General features: G+C 44.6%; 1 protein-coding gene and 1 long non-coding RNA gene across 7 annotated transcripts; one reads left to right on the top strand and one right to left on the bottom strand.

Moving 5' to 3' along the window:
* Positions 1–1,239: 1,239 nt before the first annotated feature.
* On the top strand, positions 1,240–8,805 carry LOC147572917 (uncharacterized). The gene is made up of 2 exons (XR_015245528.1): positions 1,240–1,823; positions 8,024–8,805. It is a non-coding gene; the product is annotated as an uncharacterized LOC147572917 (long non-coding RNA).
* ZNF789 (zinc finger protein 789) lies at positions 7,334–20,317 on the bottom strand. Of its 6 annotated transcripts, none has more exons than XM_086692326.1 (5): positions 20,234–20,317; positions 17,396–17,473; positions 12,402–12,528; positions 10,116–10,229; positions 7,334–8,511 (listed from the first exon to the last, which is right to left on the bottom strand). In XM_086692326.1, the coding sequence occupies exons 2-5, from the start codon at positions 17,462–17,464 to the stop codon at positions 7,499–7,501; spliced, it is 1,323 nt and encodes a 440-aa protein (XP_086548452.1). In that variant the 5' UTR covers positions 17,465–17,473; positions 20,234–20,317; the 3' UTR covers positions 7,334–7,498. The 6 variants fall into 6 exon arrangements, with proteins under 6 accessions (XP_086548452.1, XP_086548449.1, XP_086548450.1 ...); XM_086692323.1 differs by having other exon boundaries at positions 20,150–20,271; XM_086692324.1 differs by lacking the exon at positions 20,234–20,317 and adding an exon at positions 20,011–20,149.
* Between the last annotated feature and the right edge of the window lie 2,542 nt (positions 20,318–22,859).

Genomic DNA, 22,859 nt, shown 5'->3' with positions numbered 1-22,859 from the left:
TTCCCAGGTAGAAAGGAAGTGGAGGCTCACAGTTGATGCTTTAGAACTTGGGTGATCTGACTGCTTGTCTAGTAACGTGAGTTTTTTCCTTTACATCAGTGATGGGCTCCCACCCCACCATGGCTTGCCTCTTCTCCCTGCCCCTCCTCCCCTCTGCCCAGTAGTAGTGGTGGAGGGCCAGTGGCGCATGCACACGCCTCAAGATAAGAAACACTAGCTCAGAAATGGGGTTAAAACGATCATTATTTAACTTCCCAGCGCCGTCTTTCCACCCCTGTGCCTGGTGAGGGAAGGCTATGGGGTTTGCTTTTTTGCCCTTGTTGGGTTAAACTGTAGGAATGAAACTAAGCCTGAGCCTATCTTATCTTTCTACACACAAACATGTATTGCATGTAAGTTTTTTTTTTAACCTGGTTGGGGTTTTTTGTGTGTTTTTTAATTTATTTTTTATTTTTATTTTATTTTTAAAGTTTTATTTATTTAAGTCATCTCTACACCCAACATGAGGCTCGAACTCAAAGACTGAGATCAAAAGTCACATGCTCTATTGACTGAACCAGCCAGGTGCCCCTGTGGTTTTTTGTTTGTTTGTTTGTTTTATTGTAATGTTTATTTTTGAGAGAGAGAGAGAGAGAGCATGAGCCAGGGAGTGGCAGAGAGGGGGACACAGAATCCAAAGCAGGCTGCAGGCTCTGAGCTGTCAGCACAGAGCCCAATGCGGGACTCAAACCCACGAACTATGAGTTCATGACCCAAGCCAAAGTCAGGCGCTTAACTGACTGAGCCACCCAGACACCTCCCCGCGGGGTTGTTTTTTTTTTTTTTAAATCGAGGGAATATAAGCATACTATTGGATATTTGGAAAAATAACAGGAAAAGAAATTACCCATAATCCTACAACCCTGATCACCTGTTATAGGCATTTTGTTGTATTTCCTTCTGTTTTTTTTTTTCTCTGCATGCTTCTCATGTAATGAAAACCATAGTGTTTTTTTTTTTTGTTTTTTTTTTTTTTTTAATTTTTTTTTTTCAACGTTTATTTATTTTGGGGACAGAGAGAGACAGAGCATGAACGGGGGAGGGGCAGAGAGAGAGGGAGACACAGAATCGGAAACAGGCTCCAGGCTCTGAGCCATCAGCCCAGAGCCCGACGCGGGGCTCGAACTCACAGAGCGCGAGATCGTGACCTGGCTGAAGTCGGACACTTAACCGACTGCGCCACCCAGGCGCCCCAAAACCATAGTGTTTATATTTTACATCTTTTTAATATTATGTCTTAAGGGTTTTACGTGGTTTTCATAACCTTTATGCTTAATGGCTGCATCATTATCCATTGAGTAGATTTGATAATTGTGTCCCATTTTCCTTTTACTGGTCATTTCAGCCATTACTCCTTTTTGTTGTTGCAAGCAATGCTGTAGTGAAGATCAGTGTAATTTTAACATAATTTGGATTGTTCTTTATTTTTTTAATTAATCAATTTATTTACTTATTTTTATTATTATTATTTTTTTTTACAGAGGGATAGTCCAATGGGGGAGAGAAGCAGAGGGAGAGAGAGAATCTTTTTTTTTGTTGCTTTAATTATTATTTTTTATTTTATGCAAAATGTGCATAATATTTTAGGATCCCACGCCATTTAACTGTTTTTAAGTTGAGAATCCTTTACACTTTGAACACCTCAAATGTAAGACTCAGGGAGGTCTTTCTGACAAAAAAAAAATCTCAAAAACTTCACTTAATTTGAATTTACATCTTTCTAATTGTCATTTTCCTAGGATGAAAAGAATCAACTGATGACAACAAATGTGTGGCTCAAACAGGTAACTGTCAGTCCAAGCATTATATCCGCTAAACTAATTATTTCCAGTCTTTTCTATTTAGAAAGACTCCCATTTGAAAAATAATTATTTTCAGAGCATATTGAGTTCTTCAGTGAGATATCTGGGAATGGTTAGGAAGGGGCTATTGGGGCGCCTGGGTGGCGCAGTCGGTTAAGCGTCCGACTTCAGTCAGGTCACGATCTCGCGGTCCGTGAGTTTGAGCCCCGCGTCAGGCTCTGGGCTGACGGCTCAGAGCCTGGAGTCTGTTTCCGATTCTGTGTCTCCCTCTCTCTCTGCCCCTCCCCCGTTCATGCTCTGTCTCTCTCTGTCCCAAATAAATAAATAAACGTTGAAAAAAAAATTTAAAAAAAAGGAAGGGGCTATTACTTTTCATTTTCTTTTTTTTTTTTAATTTTTTAAATTTACATCCAAGTTAGTTAGCATATAGTGCAACAACGATTTCAGGAGTAGATTCCTTAATGCCCCTTACCCATTTAGCCCATCCTCCCTCCCACAACCCCTCCAGTAACCCTCTGTTTGTTCCCCATATTTAAGTCTCATGTTTTTGTCCCCCTCCCTGTTTTTATTATTTTTGCTTCCCTTCCTTTGTGTTCATCTGTTTTGTCTCTTAAAGTCCTCATATGAGTAAAGTCATATGATTTTTATCTTTCTGTGACTAATTTCACTTAGCACAATACCCTCCAGTTCCATCCACATAGTTGCAAATGGCAAGATTTCATTCTTTTTTGATTGCCGAGTAATACTCCTTTGTATATATAGACCACATCTTTATCCATTCATCCATCAATGGACATTTGGGCTCTTCCCGTCCTTTGGCTATTGTTGATAGTGCTGCTATAAACATCGGGGTGCATGTGTCCCTTCGAAACAGCACACCTGTATCCCTTGGATAAATACCTAGTAGTGCGATTGCTGGGTCGTAGGGTAGTTCTATTTTTAGTTTTTTGAGGAACCTCCACACTGTATACAGAGTGGCTGCACCAGTTTGCATTCCCAGAGAGAGAGAATCTTAAGCAGGCTCCATGCTGACCGTGGAACCTTACACGGGGGCTTGATACCATGATGCTAGGATCTGGGATCGGGACCTGATCCAAAATCAAGTGTTGGACACCTAACTGACTGGGCCACCCAGGCGCCCCCTTGATTGTTCTTCAGAATCTAAGCCTAGATTCCCAAAAGTAGAATTTCTTGATCAGTGTGTGAGCTAATACACATTCCCCCAAAGCAAGTACCAAATTACATTCCTTTATGAGTCTTCTACTTGAGCCTTGTCACCTTACTGCATCTTAGTTTTTTTTTTTTTTTTTCCTAAATGTACAAAACCCAAAACTAAGTCATTTTCTTCTCAGAACTCCCTTGCTTGATCCTGGACCTGGTGGAATAGTAGCGCATGGCCAGGCAGGAGGGATGGCGAGAAGGCTGGCCTGGGTGTGTTCAGGGTCTGGTGTGTCATGTGGAGAATGTCACTTATGAATGAGATTTCGTATCTAGCACTGGGGCTGAGAATGAGGGCGTGGACATGGTGTCTGTTTAGGCAGGCCATGAGCTGTATCACCCTGGTGTTGTTCTCCCCAAGCCTATCAAGGTTATTTGCCCAGGGTCACAGAGCTAGTAAGCAATAGAGTAGTAGTGATAGCCTGATTCCAGTGTTCTTTTTACTGGAGGAACGCCACAGACTTTTTTTTTGTTTTTGTTTTTGAGAGAGAGAGGGAAGGTGTGTAAGCAGGGAAGGGGCAGAGGGAGAGGGAGAGAAAAATCTTAAGCGTGGAGCCCAACATGGGGCTCGAGCCCACAACTTTGGGATCATGACCTGAGCCAAATTCAAGGGTCCAGTGCTTAACTGACTGAGCCACCCAGGCACCCCAGGAATACCACAGACTTAGAGCTGACTGTCCTCTGTGTACTTTTAGCTTTCCCTCCATTCTTCCCTTCTTCTACCCTCTCGACACATTGACTGTTGCTTACATACTACTTGAATTTTCCATATATTTCCACATATATGCATGCCTTTGTTCAAGATGCTTTTAATCCCAGATCCCTTTTCCCAGACCCTAGCCCACCAGATTAACAACGGAAAAGTCGACTCTTGTAAAACAATTTTAAAATGTCACTTCTTGGGGCGCCTGGGTGGCACAGTCGGTTAGGCGTCCGACTTCAGCCAGGTCACGATCTCGCGGTCCGTGAGTTCGAGCCCCGCGTCGGGCTCTGGGCTGATGGCTCGGAGCCTGGAGCCTGTTTCCGATTCTGTGCCTCCCTCTCTCTCTGCCCCTCCCCCGTTCATGCTCTGTCTCTCTCTGTCCCAAAAATAAATAAAAAAACGTTGAAAAAAAAATTAAAAAAAATAAAATAAAATGTCACTTCTCAATTATCCTACCCCAAAATATTTCCTTTACTAAACTACCATTATCTGTAGGCTTTGTCACTTACCATGCAAACTATCATAGCCAGTAAGTTAACGTGAATACGCCATCTCTGAACCCTAGATTATAAAGGGTGAGTGGATTAGCTCTCGTGCCAAAACAAAAGACCACAGACTAGGTGGCTTAAATAACACATTTATTTTCACACAGTTCTAGAGGCAGGACATCCAAGGTTAAGGTGCCCTCAGGGTTGGTTTCTGTTGATGCCCCTTCCTGACCTGTAGACAGCCTCCTTCTCACTATGTCCTCACATGGCCTTTCCTCTGTGCAGTGGATGGAGAGGCCTCTAGTATCTCTTCCTCTTAAAAGGACACCAGTCTTATCACTGAACGCCCCACACTTAGCACCTCATTTAACCTCAATTACCTCTTTAAAGGCCCTGTTTCCAAATACAGTCACACCAGGGGTTAGGACTTCAACGTATGAATTTGGGGGACACAATTCAGTCCATAACAGAGGGCAACAATCTTTCCATTCTTCACATTCTCCCATAGCACCTACATAGCATCTCCTGTCCTACAAAATGGGAAGTCCAGATATTTGTTAACAAAGTGTTAGAATTCCTGACTGGAGCTAGAAGAGAGAGTGATATGGTCGTTTAAATCTATTGCTTTAGCATGTCTTTGAAACATTTCCAAGTTCTGTTCTGGAAGGTCCTGTGCCCTGCTTGGGACTCAGAGGTCTCTAGGGCAGTGGCATAGAGTTAAAAGGGAAGTTCCTGGGGCTCAGGGTGGGAACCGCAGCAGCACATGGCTGGGGCCCTCTCACTAACCCCACCAGAGAGTGAGGGACCAGAGGTTGTGAGGCATCTGCGGTTCCAGGAAGGGACGTGGGGCAGGGCAATCTACCAGGCACATGCAGTGGGATGAGCCCACTTCCCACTGTGCTAACCTGGCAGGTTCTAAACACTCTCTGACAACCATTGGTGCCCCAGCAGGTGTTACAATGGAATGTGGGATGATTTGACAGCATGGCTTGGGAGCCTCCATGGCCACTTATCTTGGATGCCCACATATCCACACTTTCATTTCAAATGGTCCGCCTAGAATATGTTACCTTCAGAACCACCCTGGATTATTCTGGAAAGCAAAGGGCTTATCATAATTGGGCTCCCCACTTTATTTTTAATTGTCCAAGGTCCACTTGCCAGACTATATGTCTTAGCCGTTGGCCACAGCCCAAGAATAACCTTTACGGCATGCATCTAGGTCTTCATATAGCCAAGTGTCCTGCCTGTAACAGTCTCCCCACACCAGATTACTGACCTCCAGTTCAGTTCTCATCCATACAACTGAGAGCTGCCATCAGGACGTTTGCTTTAAAGATTTTAAGTAATCTCTACATCCAACGTGGGGCTTAAACTTAAACCCCGAGATCAGGAGTTGCATGCTCCACCAACTGAGCCAGCCAGGTGCCCCTATGTATCTAATCACTGTGTGTATGTATGTATGTATGTATGTATGTGTGTGTATTGATTTATATGGCTTCCACTTAGCACTGGAGGGAAGCGCTTTTACATAGGTCCCCATCTCCCAAAGTTGTTTTAAGTGGTCTTATCTCCCACTGGCTTATTTCCCCCTCAGTCAGAAGTCTCAACTTCTTAATTTTGTGTAGGTTCTTCTAGCCAATTCATGCTGACTACAAAATGACTGCTTTTGGAACCCAATATACATTCTATCCCTTTTCATTATTTTCCTCCTGCAAGGCTTAACATTCCTTAATTTTCTGAGGTGCCACTTCCTTTCTCAGTGATCTTTGTTTTTATATGTTGGGTAAGAAGTCATAGAATTGGTAGGAGCAAGAAAATAAAATCAAGAAGAAACTAGACGGGATTTATAGGAGAGGATCTAAATAGCAGCAAGTTGTAATGCAGACCTAGGATGCTGTTTAGGATAGTAGAATTTCAAATGGGGTTCTTGTCTTGGTGAGCTGTAGGGAAGAGTTGTAAGGTCAGCTCAACTTACATAACCTGAACATAAGGATGTGCTTGGAATAACTGGAGAAAGGGTATGGCTCCCCAAGGACTATAGCTGGGGAAGACAGCTGATAAGGAGCTTCTAAGGTAAATGAATGCATAATCCTCCCATGGGAAAACTGAAAACCATGTAAAACACATGCTTCAGAGTTATTCCACCCCAGGAGAGAATATCATATTCGTCAAATTCCCATCAAGCTTTAGTCGAGGCCTGCTCTCAAAATGTGCTAGTTACCCTACAGAGCAGTGGCCTTTTCGTGGTTTTAAAAAAAGCCTGCAGACCAAGAGACACACAGTGCAAGTCAGATGAAGCCCAGCAGATGGAGTAAGCAGGGGGCAAGGGCACCAACGGCTTCTGTTAACACTTGACTTAGAACTCTCAGTACAATCTAGTGGCACACTAGTTTTAGTTTATGGATACATTTTAGTCATTCTTAGGTGAGTAGCCCTTACTTTATTTTTAAAAATCCAATGTAATATCAGGTAATTTTTCCATATGAAACCAAGAAAGGTATTTCTTTACACCCATTTTTTTTTAATTAAAAACTTTTTTTTTTCCTCCAGTTTTATTGAGAAATAAGAAGAGCATTCTTAAATCGTTCATAATCATCAAATGGTCTCCAGCCTAGGGAACCACATAGTTTTTATGCCTCCCTTCTGCCTTGACTTGAGGGAATGAAAGTATGGTCGGGGGAGGGACTCAAGGGAGACTGTACATAACAGCCTATTCCATGTTCTATGAAGTAATTCTTTTAAAAAAATATTTTTTTAATGCTTATTTATTTCTGAGACAGAGAAAGACAGAGCATGAGTGGGGGAGGGGCAGAGAGAGAGGGAGACACAGAATCTGAAGCAGCTCCAGGCTCCAAGCTGTCAGCACAGAGCCCGAGCTCAAACTCACAAACCGTGAGATCCTGACCTGAGCCGAAGTCGGTCACTCAACCAACGGAGCCACCCAGGCGCCCCTCTATCAAGTAATTCTTAACTATAGCAAGGAGGTTAGCTGTAGAAAGAGGGTCCCCAAAGCAAAACCATTTCAGTTCCGGTTAGTAATTGTCTTAAAACAATGTAATTACACATAACTACACTAGTGGTAAGTTCTGGTCTTCATTTATTTTATTTTTTTTAAGATTTTAAGTAATCTCTACACCCAACGTGGGGCTCAAACTCACAACCCTGAGATCAAGAGTTATAGGCTCCACCAACAGCCAGCCAGGTGTCCCAGTTCTGGTCTTTAAATGGTCTTTTTCCAGTTAGTATCACACAGATACCTGTTCTCTGTGAGTACCCTGATGCTTAATAAAGCTTGTGCGCCAGATAAAAGATTTTCCACATTTCTCACATCTGTAAGGTCTCTCTCCAGTATGAATGACCTCATGGCGATGAAGATTTGCCTTAAAACTAAAAGTTTTTCCACATTCTGTACATTCAAAGAATTCCTCCTTGGTATGGGTTCTTTGATGCTGAATGAGGTCTACATTCCGACTGAAGCATTCCCCGCATTCACTGCATTTATGAGTGTTCTGTTTAGTGTGAATCTGTTGATGGCTCATAAGGGTCGAATGCCGACCAAAGGCTTTTCCACACTCGACACATTTGTGGGGTTTTTCTCCACTATGGATTAGCTGATGTCGAATAAGGGTTGAATTCTGACTAAACGTTCTTTCACACTCACTACATTTATAGGGTTTTTCTTTGGTATGGATCCTCTTATGTTCAATAAGATATGCCATCTGACGGAAACATTTTCCACAGTCATGACATTTATATGGCTTTTTCTGCAGGTGACACTGTTTATGGACAGCAAGAGTGGACTTCTGTTTGAAGGCTTGCCCACATATGTCGCATTCAAAGGGGTCCTCTGATGTGTGAATTCTATGATGTCGAACAAAATTTGCCTGACGTCTGAAGACTCTTCCACATTCACTGCATTTGTAAGATTTTGCGTTTGGAGGGATTTGCTTATGCTGCAAAAACAGTGATCTCTGACTGAAAGGCTTTCCATACTCATCACACTGGCCACGCCTCCTCCCTGTTTGAGCATTCTGATCTTGAATAAGGTGAAGGTTTTGAAGGAAGTTCTTACTGCATTCATCACCAATAGTGGGAAAGGCAAGTCTGTAAATGTCCACCAATTCGTTACATTTACGTAACTTTTCTGAAGATCCCTTGGCTGTTTGCTGCTTTACTGCCGATGTCTTACACGACTCTAAATCTTTAAAGATCTTCTGCCCTGGAGTTGGCTTTTTCATCTTCCATCTGGCTTCAGAACCTAACCAAATAAAAAGAAAACATAGAAATGACCTGCCCACCACATCACAGAAGGAAAAAAAAGAAGCCACCTGTGTGTGTGTGGAAGACACTCAAGTGAAACGAAGTGCTTGCTTAGTTATATTGTCCTGCTAAAGAGGCCCAAATTCTGATTTCCACAGGACTCACGGCTCTGACACCAGAAAGAGTTCTCAAAATCAACTGAACGACTGAAAAATGCACAAGTGTGTGTCAGAGAAGTGAGAACTAAGTAAATATATCACTACTATTGGAAAAATAAAACTTACTCTTGGTACTCAGTGAAGTCACATAAACATAGGACAGGTGACATCTTATACTTTCTAGGTTAGTATTTTTTTAATAATTCTGAGAAACAACTCTTTAAAAACGGAGAGCATAAGACACAAGAGAAAAGGAACCAGAGGGAAGTAGGTACAAAGGCCAATGGAATAGAGTAGAGGTTCTTGATCAGAGGTGATTTTGCCTCCTGGGGGGCACTGGACAATGTCTGGAGACATTTCTGGTTGTCCCAACTGGGATGGTGCTACTAAAACCTAATGGGTAGAGGCTAATATGGCTCAACACCTGACAACGCACAGGACAGCTCCTCCACAACAAAGAATTATCCAACCTGGGGCGCCTGGGTGGCTCAGCTGGTTAAGTGTCTGACTTCGGTTCAGGTCATGATCTCGTGGTCTGTGGGTTCAAGCCCCACATCGGGCTCTGTGTTGACAGCTCGGAGCCTGGCACCTGCTTCGGATTCTGTGTCTCCCTCCCTCTCTGCCCCTCCCTCAGTCATGCTCTCTCTCTCTCTCTCAAATAAACATTTTTAAAAACTAAAAAAAGGGGCGCCTGGGTGGCGCAGTCGGTTAAGCGTCCGACTTCAGCCAGGTCACAATCTCACGGTCCGTGAGTTCGAGCCCCGCATCAGGCTCTGGGCTGATGGCTCGGAGCCTGGAGCCTGTTTCCGATTCTGTGTCTCCCTCTCTCTCTGCCCCTCCCCCGTTGATGCTCTGTCTCTCTCTGTCCCAAAAAAAAAAAAAAAGATCTAGCCCCAAATGTCAATAGAGCAGAGGCTGAGAAACTCTGGAACACAGGAATGTGAAAAAAAGGTAGAAGCAGCAATCAGGACATAGTAAGTAGGAAAAAGTAGGTATGTTGAGAAACACCGTGGGGATATGACAAACAGGATGAAGGCAAAGGAATGAGAGGAAAACAGAGGGGAAGGATAAGTAACGAGCATAGAAGAAAGAAGTACCTGATTTGGAAAAAGAGTTCAGAGAAACACTCTACCGCCGTAGAACGAGCATGAGCTTTGCAGGCTTGAAATCGAACCTCAACTATCAATCTGTGTGACAGATTGATACAGTTTTTAAAACTATAAGTCAATCTGTGTGACATCTGAATCTTTGATTCTTCATCTGGAAAATGGGTCTAATGGCCACACTTACGTACTACCTTCAGAGGGCAGCAGGGATGAATAAGTGGGATAATGGATGTTGAACATGTGGCTCAGGATCTGGGGGGCACACGAGGGGCTTCACTAAGGTGCTTTCCTGCCCCGTCCTGATTTTTCCACTTGGACTGGGTCCTCTCCTCACCCACCTGGGCAAGCACTACTGGAAGCCTTCCTAGTCCCAGTTCTTGGTAGATCCAGGATCCATGGCTCTTCCCACTGCTCCAGCAGGCAGATCACCTCAGGTTTGGGAAACTGAAATCCTACTCATGGGGAAGTAAATGGGATGTGGTTAGTGAGTTACAGAGAGAGGTCCCAGCGCTCACCTTAACCCCCTTGAGTCTACAGTGGCAAACAGATAAGAGCAATAATCAAAAGGGCTGGTGAGAAGAGAATTTGGCACAATCTTTCTGAAACTCCAACAATCTTTACTGAAAGATTCAGTAAATTCTCAACAATATTCACACCCTTAGATTTGGTCATTGTAGAGATACAGCCTAAGGAACAATCAGGACAAGATTAATGTGCCAGAGATGTTCAGCACAGTTGTACTTATGCAAAACTGGAAATAAAGTAGACATCAGTATGGGAACAGCTACAGTGTAACGTGAATTCAGTGAAGGCAAAAGTATTAGATCCTAAAAATCCATGTGCTCAAAGAATATTAAAATAGGAAAATGTTCCCTATATATCTTAAAGGAGAATGCAAAACTCATGAAGTATGACCCAAATTTTGTTTTTAAAAACTATATGTGTGGGTATATGTACATTAAGTATTAATATATATGAAAAGACTAGGAAAAAAGTAAACCAACATGTTAACAGGGGTAATTTCTGGGCAGTAGGCCTGCAGATGATTTTTATTTCCTACTTTGTTAGTGAAAGGCCATTCAATAATCAGAGAGACTAAGAGCCCATACCCTTTAACACCAATATTCTGGATCTTGGGAACAGTCAGAAATTCATATAAGGATTTATGGTCACAAACATCCATTAGAACATTAAGTATAGTAGATGATAAATCCATAAACAAGTCAACAACAACAACAAGAAGCCAAACTAAATATCCCCAAATGGGAAAATGATTAAACATTACAGATCATACAACAGAATTACATTATGATCATTTACTGTATTTATGGGGGCTTTTAATAACATAGGGAAAATGTTGAAGCTTAACATTAGTTAAGATTTAAAGGAATTACAAAATTATACACAGAATATGTTCAGCCACATTTTTTTAAAGCTTATTTATTTATTTTGAGAGTGACAGAGACACAGTGCGAGTAGTGGAGGGGCAGAGAGAGGGAGAGAGAGCGAATCTCAAGCAGGCTCCATGCTGTCAGCACAGAGCACGACGCAGGGCTGGAACTCACAAACTGTGAGATCATGACCTGAGCTGAAACCAAGAGTTGGATGCTTAACCGACTGAGCCACTCAGGCACCTCTGTTCAGCTACATTTTTTAAAAGGAGAGAGAGAGAAAAACTGGATGGAAACACTCCAAAATATGAACAGTGTTACCCCTGAACGTTCTCCCGTTCCTGTACCTTGTGTGTATTACAAGTCTGCTCTTGTAAATGCTTCTACAAGGAAAATAAACATCAAAAACTCCAGAGGTGGGCAGACAATCCCACAGGAGGTGGTCAAGACTGTATGTAGCAAGAGTGTCAGTGTGGGCGTCAAAGCTGGACCCCAGAAAGAAAGTGCTTTGTTGAGAAAACGCCCATGGGAGGAGACTCTGCATTGCAATAAGCCAAAGGCAGGGTCCGTGAGTGGGGAAGCAGTGGAGGTTCAGAAATGAAGTCCGTTAGGAATCGTTTCCTAGACACCCAGTGATGCTGCAAACAAAGAAGGAACCCATTTCCAGAGGGAAGAAAGAAAAAGACTTTTCGAGAGAAAAAGAAGCTAACCTTTGGAATCCAAATCAGCCATAAACCGTTCAGCTCCTATGGGTCTTACAGATAAGGAAGATGCGGATCGGGGTGGGGAGTGGATTAAGCGTCTCTGACCTCTAAAACAATAGGCAACTATTCATTGTCCACAATCCCTTATTTGAAAACATTGTAGAGGCCAGCTGCGTTTGAGGTCAGAATTTTTCTGGATTTTAGGAAGGTGACTTGGTGTGTATGTTTTCTATTATGTACCACCCCCAACAGGGGTTGGAGCCGTACCCTTAATCAAACACGCTGATATTTCTGGTACGCTAAATATATAGATGTGATGACCACATGGGAAAAAGAAGGATGATACACAGCTTCCAGTAGAAGAGATCAGGTTTTACCACCTGAACACTTCAGGTTGGGTCTTATAGCCAGATGAGTTATGAAAAAACTTCTAGTTTGCAAAGCTTTTCTGATTTTAGAATTGCAAATAAGGGGCTGAGCACTTGTGTAGACACTCGGAGCCAAATCTTCAAGCCAAGTCATTCATTACCCAGCAGGATCATGTTCCTGTAATTCTCCAGCATCACGTCTCTGTAGAGGTCCTTCTGAGCCCAGTCAAGTTTGTCCCACTCTTCTCTAGTGAAGTACACAGCCACATCCTCAAATGACAGCGACTCCTGAAAACAGAGACTAATTATAGCCTCAATTCTTTTTTTTTTTTTTAAGTTCATTTATTTTTGAGAGAGAGCGAGCAAGAAAGGGAGAGAGAAAGAGAGAGACAGAGGGGATCCCAAGCAGGCTCCACACTGTCAGCAGAGCCCGACACGGGGCTTGAACTCATGAACCGTGAGATCATGCCCCGAGCTGAAATCAAGAGTTGGACACTTCACCAACTGAGCCACCCAGGTGCCCCCAACCTCAGTTCTTAAAACGACTTTGTGAACTATCATTATTCTACAGGTGAGGCTTGAGGAGGTAAAGTGACTTGGCCAAGCTCATTCTTTCCTCTATACTATAGCGTAGACAAACTTTTTCTTTTTTAAAGTTTATTTATTTTGAGAGAGAGAGAAAACGTGCATTTGTGAGTGGGGGAGGGGCAGAGAGAGAGAATCCCAAGCAGGCCCTATGCTGTCAGTGTGGAGCCCCATGCGGGGCTCAACCTCACAAACCATGAGATCCTGACCTGAGCCAAAATCAAGGGTCAGACGCCTAACCGGACTGAGCCACCCAGACACCCTGACAAACTTATTCTGTAGAAGGCCAGATGGTAAACATTTTAGGCTTTCCGGTGATTTGGTCTCTGCTACAATTATTCAGCTCTGCTGCTGTCACACAAAAGCAGCCAGAGACAACAGGTAAGTGAATGGGCAGAGCTGTGTTCCAGTGAAACTTGACTACCGGGTCCAGGTCAGTTTGCTGACCCTGCTCCATATACCAGCACCTTTAACAAATAATATATTTCTGTCCCAGATTCCCTTGGGAAAGAGATGGCACATTCAAATGAGGTCACTGAGGATAGGTTGGCATGCAGACAGTTTGCAAAGGAAGGGACAGGCTTCATGGAAGCCAACAAGGCACGCAGAAGCATGCCAGGCTGGCTCTCATGGGGAACAATCACCCATATGTCTGAAGGGGAAGACGGAAGGAGAGGGGTTACTGGAGTCCAGAAAGTTGTTAGAAGACTGGAGCTCTGCGGCCACAGCCCAACAGGCACGGGGCTGTGGGAATAAAACCCGACACCACTTTCTTCCAGGTTTCTGGTCCCCTGACCCCTTCCATCCCATTGCCAAAAGCCAGCTGGAAGCCGGAGGGCAAGAGAACCCATCGATGGTGTGTGAAGGTCAGCCTCCCAGGGCCCAGACCAAAGCGGGGGAGGGTGGAACATATATCAGAGGGGGGCAAACAGAGACCGTTGGGACAATGTACTACGGGGTAGAAGTTTTGTAGAAGTTTCCATTTGCAACTATGTTCAACTCATGTGGGCTGAGAACAGAAGGTGCCTCCCACCACGGGAGCTCTTGGAGCAGAGGCCTAGTGTCTGCCCACCACACTCCCTTCTATTAGGACAAACTGAGTAGCATCAGAGGCTATCTGTGCATGAAAAGGGTGATCAGGAAAAGGAAATACTCACCCCCACCCCCTCAGGAAACAGACACCAGAACCTCCCAAATTGCATGACCCTTCTTTCCTCCCTACCAAGCCTGATTTCCAGGACGATGGTGTCAAGTTCCCATTCACTACCCATCCCAAATGTCCCTCCTTTTACCACAGCTGCCCTGCAAGTCTCCTCAGCGGACAGTCTCTGCTCTACGTGAAGGCTAACAGGTAGGAACAAAATGGCTTCATCTCCCACCAAGTTATCCCTATACACTCAGTTTGAGAGTCAGGCCTTTAATGTTGCCCCAAACTCTTGCTCTCTCATGTTCCTTCTCAGGGTTTTCTATATCTTTACCACTCTCTTTCTTTCAAGAAACATTTATTGGGCACCAGTAAGTTGCTAGCCTTCAAGCTGTAGGCCAGCAATAAAGGTTCCTACTGAGGCCCCAGGATATAGCTGTTCAGGCTGTGCACTGTTCAATCCTGCAGAACACAGTTCCCATCACAGCTGTGTGAATGGGGGGTTGCTACATGCACAATCTGTCTGACTCTGTAGCAGCCTTTGTCCCTGCTCAGGGAGTGAACTGTCCAGTGGGGAAAGATGGAAGTCAACATGGTAACGATCCAGTGGGAGGTACTTGGAGGGGGCTAGGAGGACATGTGACTCACCCCCACTAATCCCTTCGGGAAGGCATTGCCCATTATGTCCCAGGAAAGAGCCCAAGGGGCACAGGCTCCCTAACCCCTCTCACACTCCCACCAGGCATTACCTGTGTTCTCACTCCTCCCCCTCCACACCTCAGCAGAAGAGGCTCTTCTAGCAACCGCTGCCCCTCTCCCTCCACCTCTGCTTCCATTCCCTCGTGTCTCCCCCAGGGTCTTAATCCAATGACAGCACTCTGCCTTTTCTATATCCTTACCCTCTTCTCCCCTACCATACCATGACTTATAATAAGAAATATAGATTTAATCTTCATCATTTCTGGCACAGAGCTCCTAAAACCGCTGGAATTCCTAAGGGATAAGAGCAAAGGAGCATCTCTTAATAGTTGGTCTTTTGCCCTTGGTTTCTGAAATAGCTCCAGAGCCACAAAGGCATGTCACCTTACAACAAATTCCTTTGACCACACCTGAGTTAATCTTAAAGAGGTGAGCTTTGGAAAGGCCCCAAGTCTGGGAGGCTGGTTGCCAGGAGGAAGCAACCAGGTGACCAGAGGGTTTGAACCCTCCACCCCAATTCAGAGGAGGGAGAGGGGCTGGAAATCCAATCAATCACCAAAGACCAATGACGTAATCAATCGAGTCCACACAATGAGTCTCCATAAAAACCCAGGAGAATGGGGTTCAGAGAGCTTCAGGGCTGTCGAGCCTGAGTTGGTGCTGGGAGTGCTGCACACTCAGCACAGAAGCTCTGTGCCCCTTCCCCACACCTTGCCCTGTGCACCTCTGTGTGGCTGTTCGCGAGTTACAGCCTGTAATAAACCACTAATCTAGTAAGTAAACAGTTTTCCTGAGTTCTTTGAGTCACACTAGCAAATTAACCGAACCCAAGGAGCCAAGTCATGGGAACCTCCAAATATATAGTCAGTCACTCAAGGCACAGGTGACAACCTGGACTTGCAATTGGCTGGTGTTGGAAGTGGGGGAGGGGCAGTCCTGTGGGACTGAGCCCTTAACCTGTGGCATCTGATGCTAACCCTTGAAGAGAGCATCAAAACTGAGCTAAACTACAGGGCACCTGGCTGGTGTCAAGGAAGTGCCCGATATGTGCGGGAAAGCACCAGCACCAGTGAAGTGAAAGCATGAAAGGAGAAAGCAGAGAGACACAGGAATGTTTTTCTTAAACACTTACTTCTCCACTAACTCCTTCCCCTTCGCCACCAAAAATGCCAAAATCTCGCCTGTCTTTAAGAAGATGTTCCGTGCTTTCCTTCTCCTCTGGTTTTGGCTCTCTCTCCTTCCCTTACCGGACCAGCTTCCAGAAGAAAACTACACACTCACTTCCTGTCACTCCATAAGCCACCATCTGGTTTAAGCCTCATCAAGCCTCTGCAACTGCTCCCTATGTCCGCGCACCTGGGATCGCAGGGCAGAGTGATGCTAATGTAGGAAGTCAGGGAGGGTTTCACGGAGAAGAGTTTTTAGTTCAGTCTTAAAATGCAAATATGTGAGTTTGCCTGTGAAGGGGAGAACGGGCTGTGCAACGGAGCGGAGGAACGGAAGAGCGCTGCAGACTCTCTGGCGGTCAGGGCGCACTGGCCATGAAGCCAGAAGAGCGCTACAGACTCCTTGTTCCCTGCTTGTCCCGCTGTCCTTTCAAAATTGTTGCAATGGCATCCTAACTCGTCTCCTTAACTTTAAACTCAACACTTTTTTTTAATGTTTGTTTTGAGAGAGAGACAGTGACAGCAGGGGAGGGGCAGAGAGAGAGAGACAGAGAGAGAGAGAGAGAGAGAGAGAGAGAGAGAGAGAGAGAGAGAGAGAATGTCAAGCACGGACAGCACAGAGCCTGATTGACGCAGGGCTCAATCTCACAAACCGTAAGATCATGACCTGAGCTGAAATCAAGAGCCAGATGCTTAACTGACTGAGCCACCCAGGTGCCCCTAAACTCAACTTAAAAAAAAAATTTTTTTAATGTTTATTTTTGACAGAGAGACAGAGCATGAGCAGGGGAAGGGCAGAGAGAAAGGGAGACCCAGAATGGGAAATAGGCTCCAGGCTCTGAGCTGTCAGCGCAGAGCCTGACACAGGGCTTGATCTCAGGAACCATGAGATCATGATCTGAGCCCAAATCAAGAGTTGGACACTTAACTGACTGAGCCACCCAGATGCCCCTAAACTCAACTTTTCATAATCATCCTCCGTAATGTTACAAATTCAGTAACTAAGCTGCTCTTGTTCTCTTTAACACGGGCAGATCAGAATTTATCCCCATATTACAAGAATCTGTTTACATATCTACTTTTCCATAAAGACTGTAAACTCCTTCAGGTAGAGTTTATCTCCCAGCACAGAGGATAGTATCTGGTACACAGTAGGTACACAGTATCCCTCACTGACAGAAACAATCAATGACTATGGTAACAGTAGCTAAAGCTTGCAGAGTGCTTAAAATATAACCAGATACTATGGTAAGTATTACTTACTTATTTTCATAAGTGTCTCACTTAATACTCACAACTCCTTGTGATAAGAACTGTCATCGTCCCATTTACAGATAAGTAAACTGAGGCCCAGAGAGCTTATGTGACTTGCTGAAGGTAACACAACTAAAACAAAGCCTGGACTTGAACCTGAGCCCACAGTTCAAGCTCTTTACATCATACCTTCCAAGAAAGAAAAGTCCCCAAATTAATAAAGATGGCTCAACGTGAACAAAGGAGTCAAGGCCATTGCAGGGCCACAGGGAGTATCCTAAGGAAGGGGAGGAGCCGCCCAGCTCACCTTCCACCCAGCTGTCACGAATACAGCTTCCACATCCTGGTCTTGGAGATGGGGCAGGATTGCAGCCATCAGTCTAGACTGAAGGAGAAAAACGATCATGAGTACGGCCAGAACTTAAAGCTCTCTCACCAGGCAGCCCTGGGACAGGGAAGTCCAACGAGGCCAACAAACCTCAGCTAATACCCAGTCACGGTGTTTGGTGTCAAAATGGGTGATAACATGAAAGGAGCTGTTAGGAGAGTCTTTTCAGGAATTTCTGAAGTTAGCTCAATTTCCAAAGCTTTATCCAAGGGCCCCGCCCTCCCCTTCTCCCTAGAGTATGTTCTGTAGAATACGTTCTCACTGAAAGACTAAATACACAAAGGGACAAGACCATAGACAAAAACAGAACTCTGGCTCACCACCTGTAGCAACCAGCCCAGAACCCAAACCACAGCCAGTGTAGCAATCAGCCCCACATCCAGATTTGGTCAATAACTGCCAGATTATCCTGAATTTTTACTTCCTTCTTCCAATTTAGGACCAACAGAGAAAGCCCTCCCCAACCACATAGGATGTTCCGTTTCTACTTACTTAACCCACCTCCAGCTTTCCCAAGCCAATAGCCTCCAAAGTGGGTACATCCAAACTTTCCCCTTTTTCACCCCACTTTCCCCTGCCTGCCTTGAGTCTCTGCTAAACACGTGACAGTGGCTCCCTCCCTTGCTGTGGCAGGCTCTGAATGAAGAGCCTTTGCTCATTCGCATTTTGGGGGGTGGGTGGGGAGGGCGGTCTTCATTTATTTCTGCATCTCACACAGAATCAGCTCAGAGAGTATAAAATGACGTTACGGCAGTTGGAGATTTCAGGCTGCATTTTATATACACAGAGGTAATCACTGTCAAAAGGATATTCAGAGAGCTTTACTTGATATGAATATTTTCTTGAGGGAGAAACAAACAAGGAGACTTCTAAGCCGAAAGCGTGAAGAAGCTGAGAGCTCTCGGCAGTCACTGCTCAGTTCAGAAAGCACGTGAAGGGGAGAGAAGATGCTGCCCCATGATTATTTCGAGCTTCAGGCACTTGAAAAGAGGCAAACGCAGAGAAAGGCCTTCTCTGAACCCCCTGCATATGCCTAAAGATAGATCCTCCAAAAAGAACTCAAGTGTCATAAATTCCCCTCCCAAGGAGTTTCACCAACCAGGGAAGATAGACTTGTGTCACAGGAGAGGAGACTAGACGTTGACACAACACCCAGACAAACTTTGTCACAAACTATTGGACCTTCTGTCTATTCTTCTACGGGCCCGTTCATCTTTCCTAAAAAGCATTTACTCTCCTCTAAGAGGCCTACATCCTCTCTCCCCTTTCCCTATTAAGATGGTATTTAGGGGTGCCTGGGTGGCTCCGTCAGTTAAGTGTCAGACTCGATTTCGGCTCAGGTCATGATCTCACGGTTTAGTGAGTTCGAGCCCCGTGTCCAGCTCTGTGCTGACAGTGAGCAGCCTACTTGGGATTCTCTGTCTCCCTCTCTCTCTCAAAAATAAATAAACTTAAAAAAAAAAAAAAGATGGTATTTAGGCCTGAATTCTAAGCCACCCCAGGAGTTACTCATTTTTCCGTGGGTATTTCCCACACATACATGAAATATACATGTAAATAGACTTGTCTGTTTCTTAATCTTTTATTGCAGGAGTCTCAGCTAAGAACTGAGAAAGACAGTTATTTTTCTGCCCCCTACACAGGAGATGAGGAAGTAGCTTTGTTTTCTATCGTTTACTAGAAACTTACAACCCTATTTTAGAATAGAAACACTGTACAAGTTGACTGGTCTGCAACTGACGCGCTAGGAAGCTACAAGTCACCCTGACATGAAGAAAGCTTAAGTTCTGCAGGAGAGTCTGCACTTTGGGGAAATTAGGGCAGTTCAAGTTTTGATTCCACAGCCATGGGTGGTCGGCCTAGGGTACATCCAAATTGTGGCCCTCCACAATTGTTACAGTAGTAACAATAGTTACTGGGATCCAGGTGATTTTTTTCATTGTTTTTTTTTTTTTTTTTTTTTTTTTTGTGCTTCTCTGGCCACTGGTGAACGCTGCTTTCTCTAAATGCGTTTTTAAGAACATCCCTCGCACCATTCACGTACCCTAAAAACACTGCTTGGAAGATCCTCTGCTCTGCCTTTTAAGCATGGAGGCTCTCCAAAGAAACGTCCTGATCGATGGCTTCAAGACTGGGGAAGGGACCTCAACCCTCTCATTACCTAACTATCCCGTCTACCGTGCATTGGAAGTCAGAATCTAAAACGCCACTTCGCAACAATGTGAACTCTGGAAACGTTCGATCACATCTCCTTTTCGTCTATAACCTAACCAAACCAAACCGAACCGAACCACACTATTAACCAGCCGTTCATTCATCGGACTTGTTCCTCCTTAATGTTGAAGACCCGACGCCACGGAAAATATTCACAAGTTGACATCTTCAGGAAGACGCTCCCTTAAGTCCCTGCGACCTGCCCCGAAGGCGGGGGGTGAGGACTGTCTCTCGAGCCCTGTCACCTTCCGTTGCGGGGACACCGTGGCTCTGCCGCCGCACCCACCCGTCCCATCACACGAGCTCCTCTCTTCCTAGACCTGCTTCCGACCCTCCGCGGTGCCATCTCCTCCGGGAAGACCTCAGTGTCCACCTGCGGCGGCCCCCATGGCTGGGCTTCCCTCTCCAGGTTCGGGTCAAGACCCGTGACAGGTCGCCGCCCCTCCGCTAACCCCCTACCTGAGGGCGCGAATGCGGAAGAAGCCCGCGCCACTCGCCGACCCTTATTCCTGCGCGGGGAGCCCAGCTTCTCGGCCAGCGTACCTTCTAGGAAGCTCGGAGGCTTCGCAACTCTCTGGTCCGTTTAATAGAGAAGGGGCCTCCGTCTCACGCACCCCTGGTCGAGGCCAATCAACTGCCGCAGAGGGTCCCGGTTGGGGCACGTGACTTTCAGGCCCCGCCCGGCCGGTTCCCGCCCAGCCAAGCAGTTCGGAATCTCTAACAAGAATCACCATGAGGCTTTGAAAACTCTAACGGCGAGACCTTCCCCTCCCACACCAGTTGAACCAGAATGCGTTAAGATGGGCCCTTGTGCAATTGCGTGGGTTTTTAAAAAATGTTTTATACATTTATTTTGAGGGGGGGAAGGGCAGAGAGAGAAGGAGAGAGAATCCCAAGCAGGCTTAATGCTGTCAGTGCAGAGCCAGATGCCAGGCTCCATAAACTGTGAGACCGTGACCCGAGCTGAAATCAAGAGTCCCAGGCTTAACTGAGCCTTTGGGGCGCCCTCAAATTGTGTATTTTTTTTTTTAAATTTTTTTTTCAACGTTTATTTATTTTTGGGACAGAGAGAGACACAGAGCATGAACGGGGGAGGGGCAGAGAGAGAGGGAGACACAGAATCGGAAACAGGCTCCAGGCTCCGAGCCATCAGCCCAGAGCCTGACGCGGGGCTCGAACTCACGGACCGCGAGATCGTGACCTGGCTGAAGTCGGACGCTTAACCGACTGCGCCACCCAGGCGCCCCTCAAATTGTGTATTTTTAAAAAGCTCCCCTTGTGAGTGTAATGTAGAGTGACCACCTTTTAATTTGTTTTTTAAAAAATATTTATTTTTGGCAGAGCGTGAGCAGGGGAGGAACAGAGAAAGAGGGAAACACAGAATCCAAAGCTGGCTCCGAGCTGTCAGCACAGAGCCCAACACAGGGCTTGAACCCACAGACCGTGAGATCATGACCTGAGACAAAGTCGGTTGCGCAACCGTCTGAGCCACCCAGGTGCCACTAGAGTGACCACCTTTTCAGAGAGCCACCCTAGACACAGTCCTACCAGACGAATAACATAGTATGTTGAATATAATGAATTATTATGCATATCTGTGTTATTGCTGTAACATAAAAATATGAAGATAGGTATTTATCTGAAATTATGTTATTCAGAATTTACTTTTCTGTTACATGAATGCTATTTAAACAAAGCAACATAGGACTAGTTAACAGTGGCAATTAGTTGTAATTGATAGTAGGACTAATCTTTGATAGGATTCTATGTTTAGTAAAGAAAAAGAAATTAACAGTTAAAAACACTCTTTGAGGTACTGTGTGAAATCCTGCCTTTAAGTCTTGATTTTCATGGGCCAAAACATTAGAGAGAGGGGGGAGAGAGAGAGAGGGACAGGGTGTTTGTTTTACCAGTATCATACGAGTTGTTTGACCAGGGACAAATTAGATAACTCCTCTGTATGTTACTTTCCATGCATGTAAAATGAAGAGATTAGTACCATGAATTTTATAGGGTTGTTCTGAGTAGTAGTACCCCCTTATCCTCTGTTTTGTTCTCCTCATTTTCAGCTCCCTGAGTCAATCATGGTCCAGAAGCAGACGATCCTTCTGACATATCCTGAGAAGGTAGATAGTAGCCTAACGCTACCTCACAATGCCTACATCATACCCCTCACTTTATCTCATCATAGAAGCATTTTATCATCTCACATCATCACAAGAAGGGTGAGTACAGTACAATGAGATATTTTTAGAGAGACCACATTCACATGACTCTTATTACTTATTCTATTTGTCCTATTTTATTGTTGTTGTTAATCTCTTACCATACCTAATTTACAAGTGAAACTTTATTATAGATATGTATGTATAGGAAAAAACACAGTATATATAAGGTTTGGTACCATCCACACCTTTCAGGCATCACCTGAGGGTCTTAGAACATATCCCTCCACAGGTAAGGGGGGAATACAGATAAAGCGGGGCCACTTTCTGCTTGTTCTCTACTGTATTGAATGAGTTAATATATGTAAGGTGCTTATAACAATGCCTGGCCACAGTAAATGTTCCTAAAGCATTAGGGAGAGAAACCTTCAGTATTCTAAACATCTTTAGATGAACACATATTCATTGACTCAGTGTTGTAGCAGTTTGAACTTCCAAGAGACAAGAGAATCAGGAAATACAATGAAATTCATTCATTCAGTTAATATTCGTTGAGGGCTTATAATGTGCCAGGCACTGTTTATTTCAAATATTATACATTAAAACATTATTCAAAGTATTTAAGGCTTGGTCCAGGCAAAGGGCAGCTGATCTCATACAGGAAAAACCAGTTGAGCTTTTGAAAAATTATGCTGTGCTAAAGGAAGGACATTGGAGACTTGGAAGACTCAAATTCAGGAGTAGTTTCCCCTCTCAGGATATTTACTGACAGCTGAAGCTACATGGATCAGGAGGCCAAAGAACTGTACTAAAATACTGGGAAAGGAACAGAAGAATTTTCAATGTCCCAGTGCTTGAGACAGAGACTACTTCAGTGACGAGATTACTAACTGTAGGTCTTACAAGCAGTAGTTTCTATTGCTACTCTTTAAGCTCACTGATCCTTGCACATATTGTCGTTTTTATCTCTAGAAGTTCTCTTTTTCTTTTTATTACCTTGTATT

The sequence above is a fragment of the Puma concolor genome, chromosome E3, assembly GCF_028749965.1.
Source record: "Puma concolor isolate L17-30 chromosome E3, mPumCon1.1.hap2, whole genome shotgun sequence".
NCBI classification, from domain to species: Eukaryota; Metazoa; Chordata; class Mammalia; order Carnivora; family Felidae; genus Puma; species Puma concolor.
This window is presented reverse-complemented; position numbering and strand designations above follow the sequence as displayed.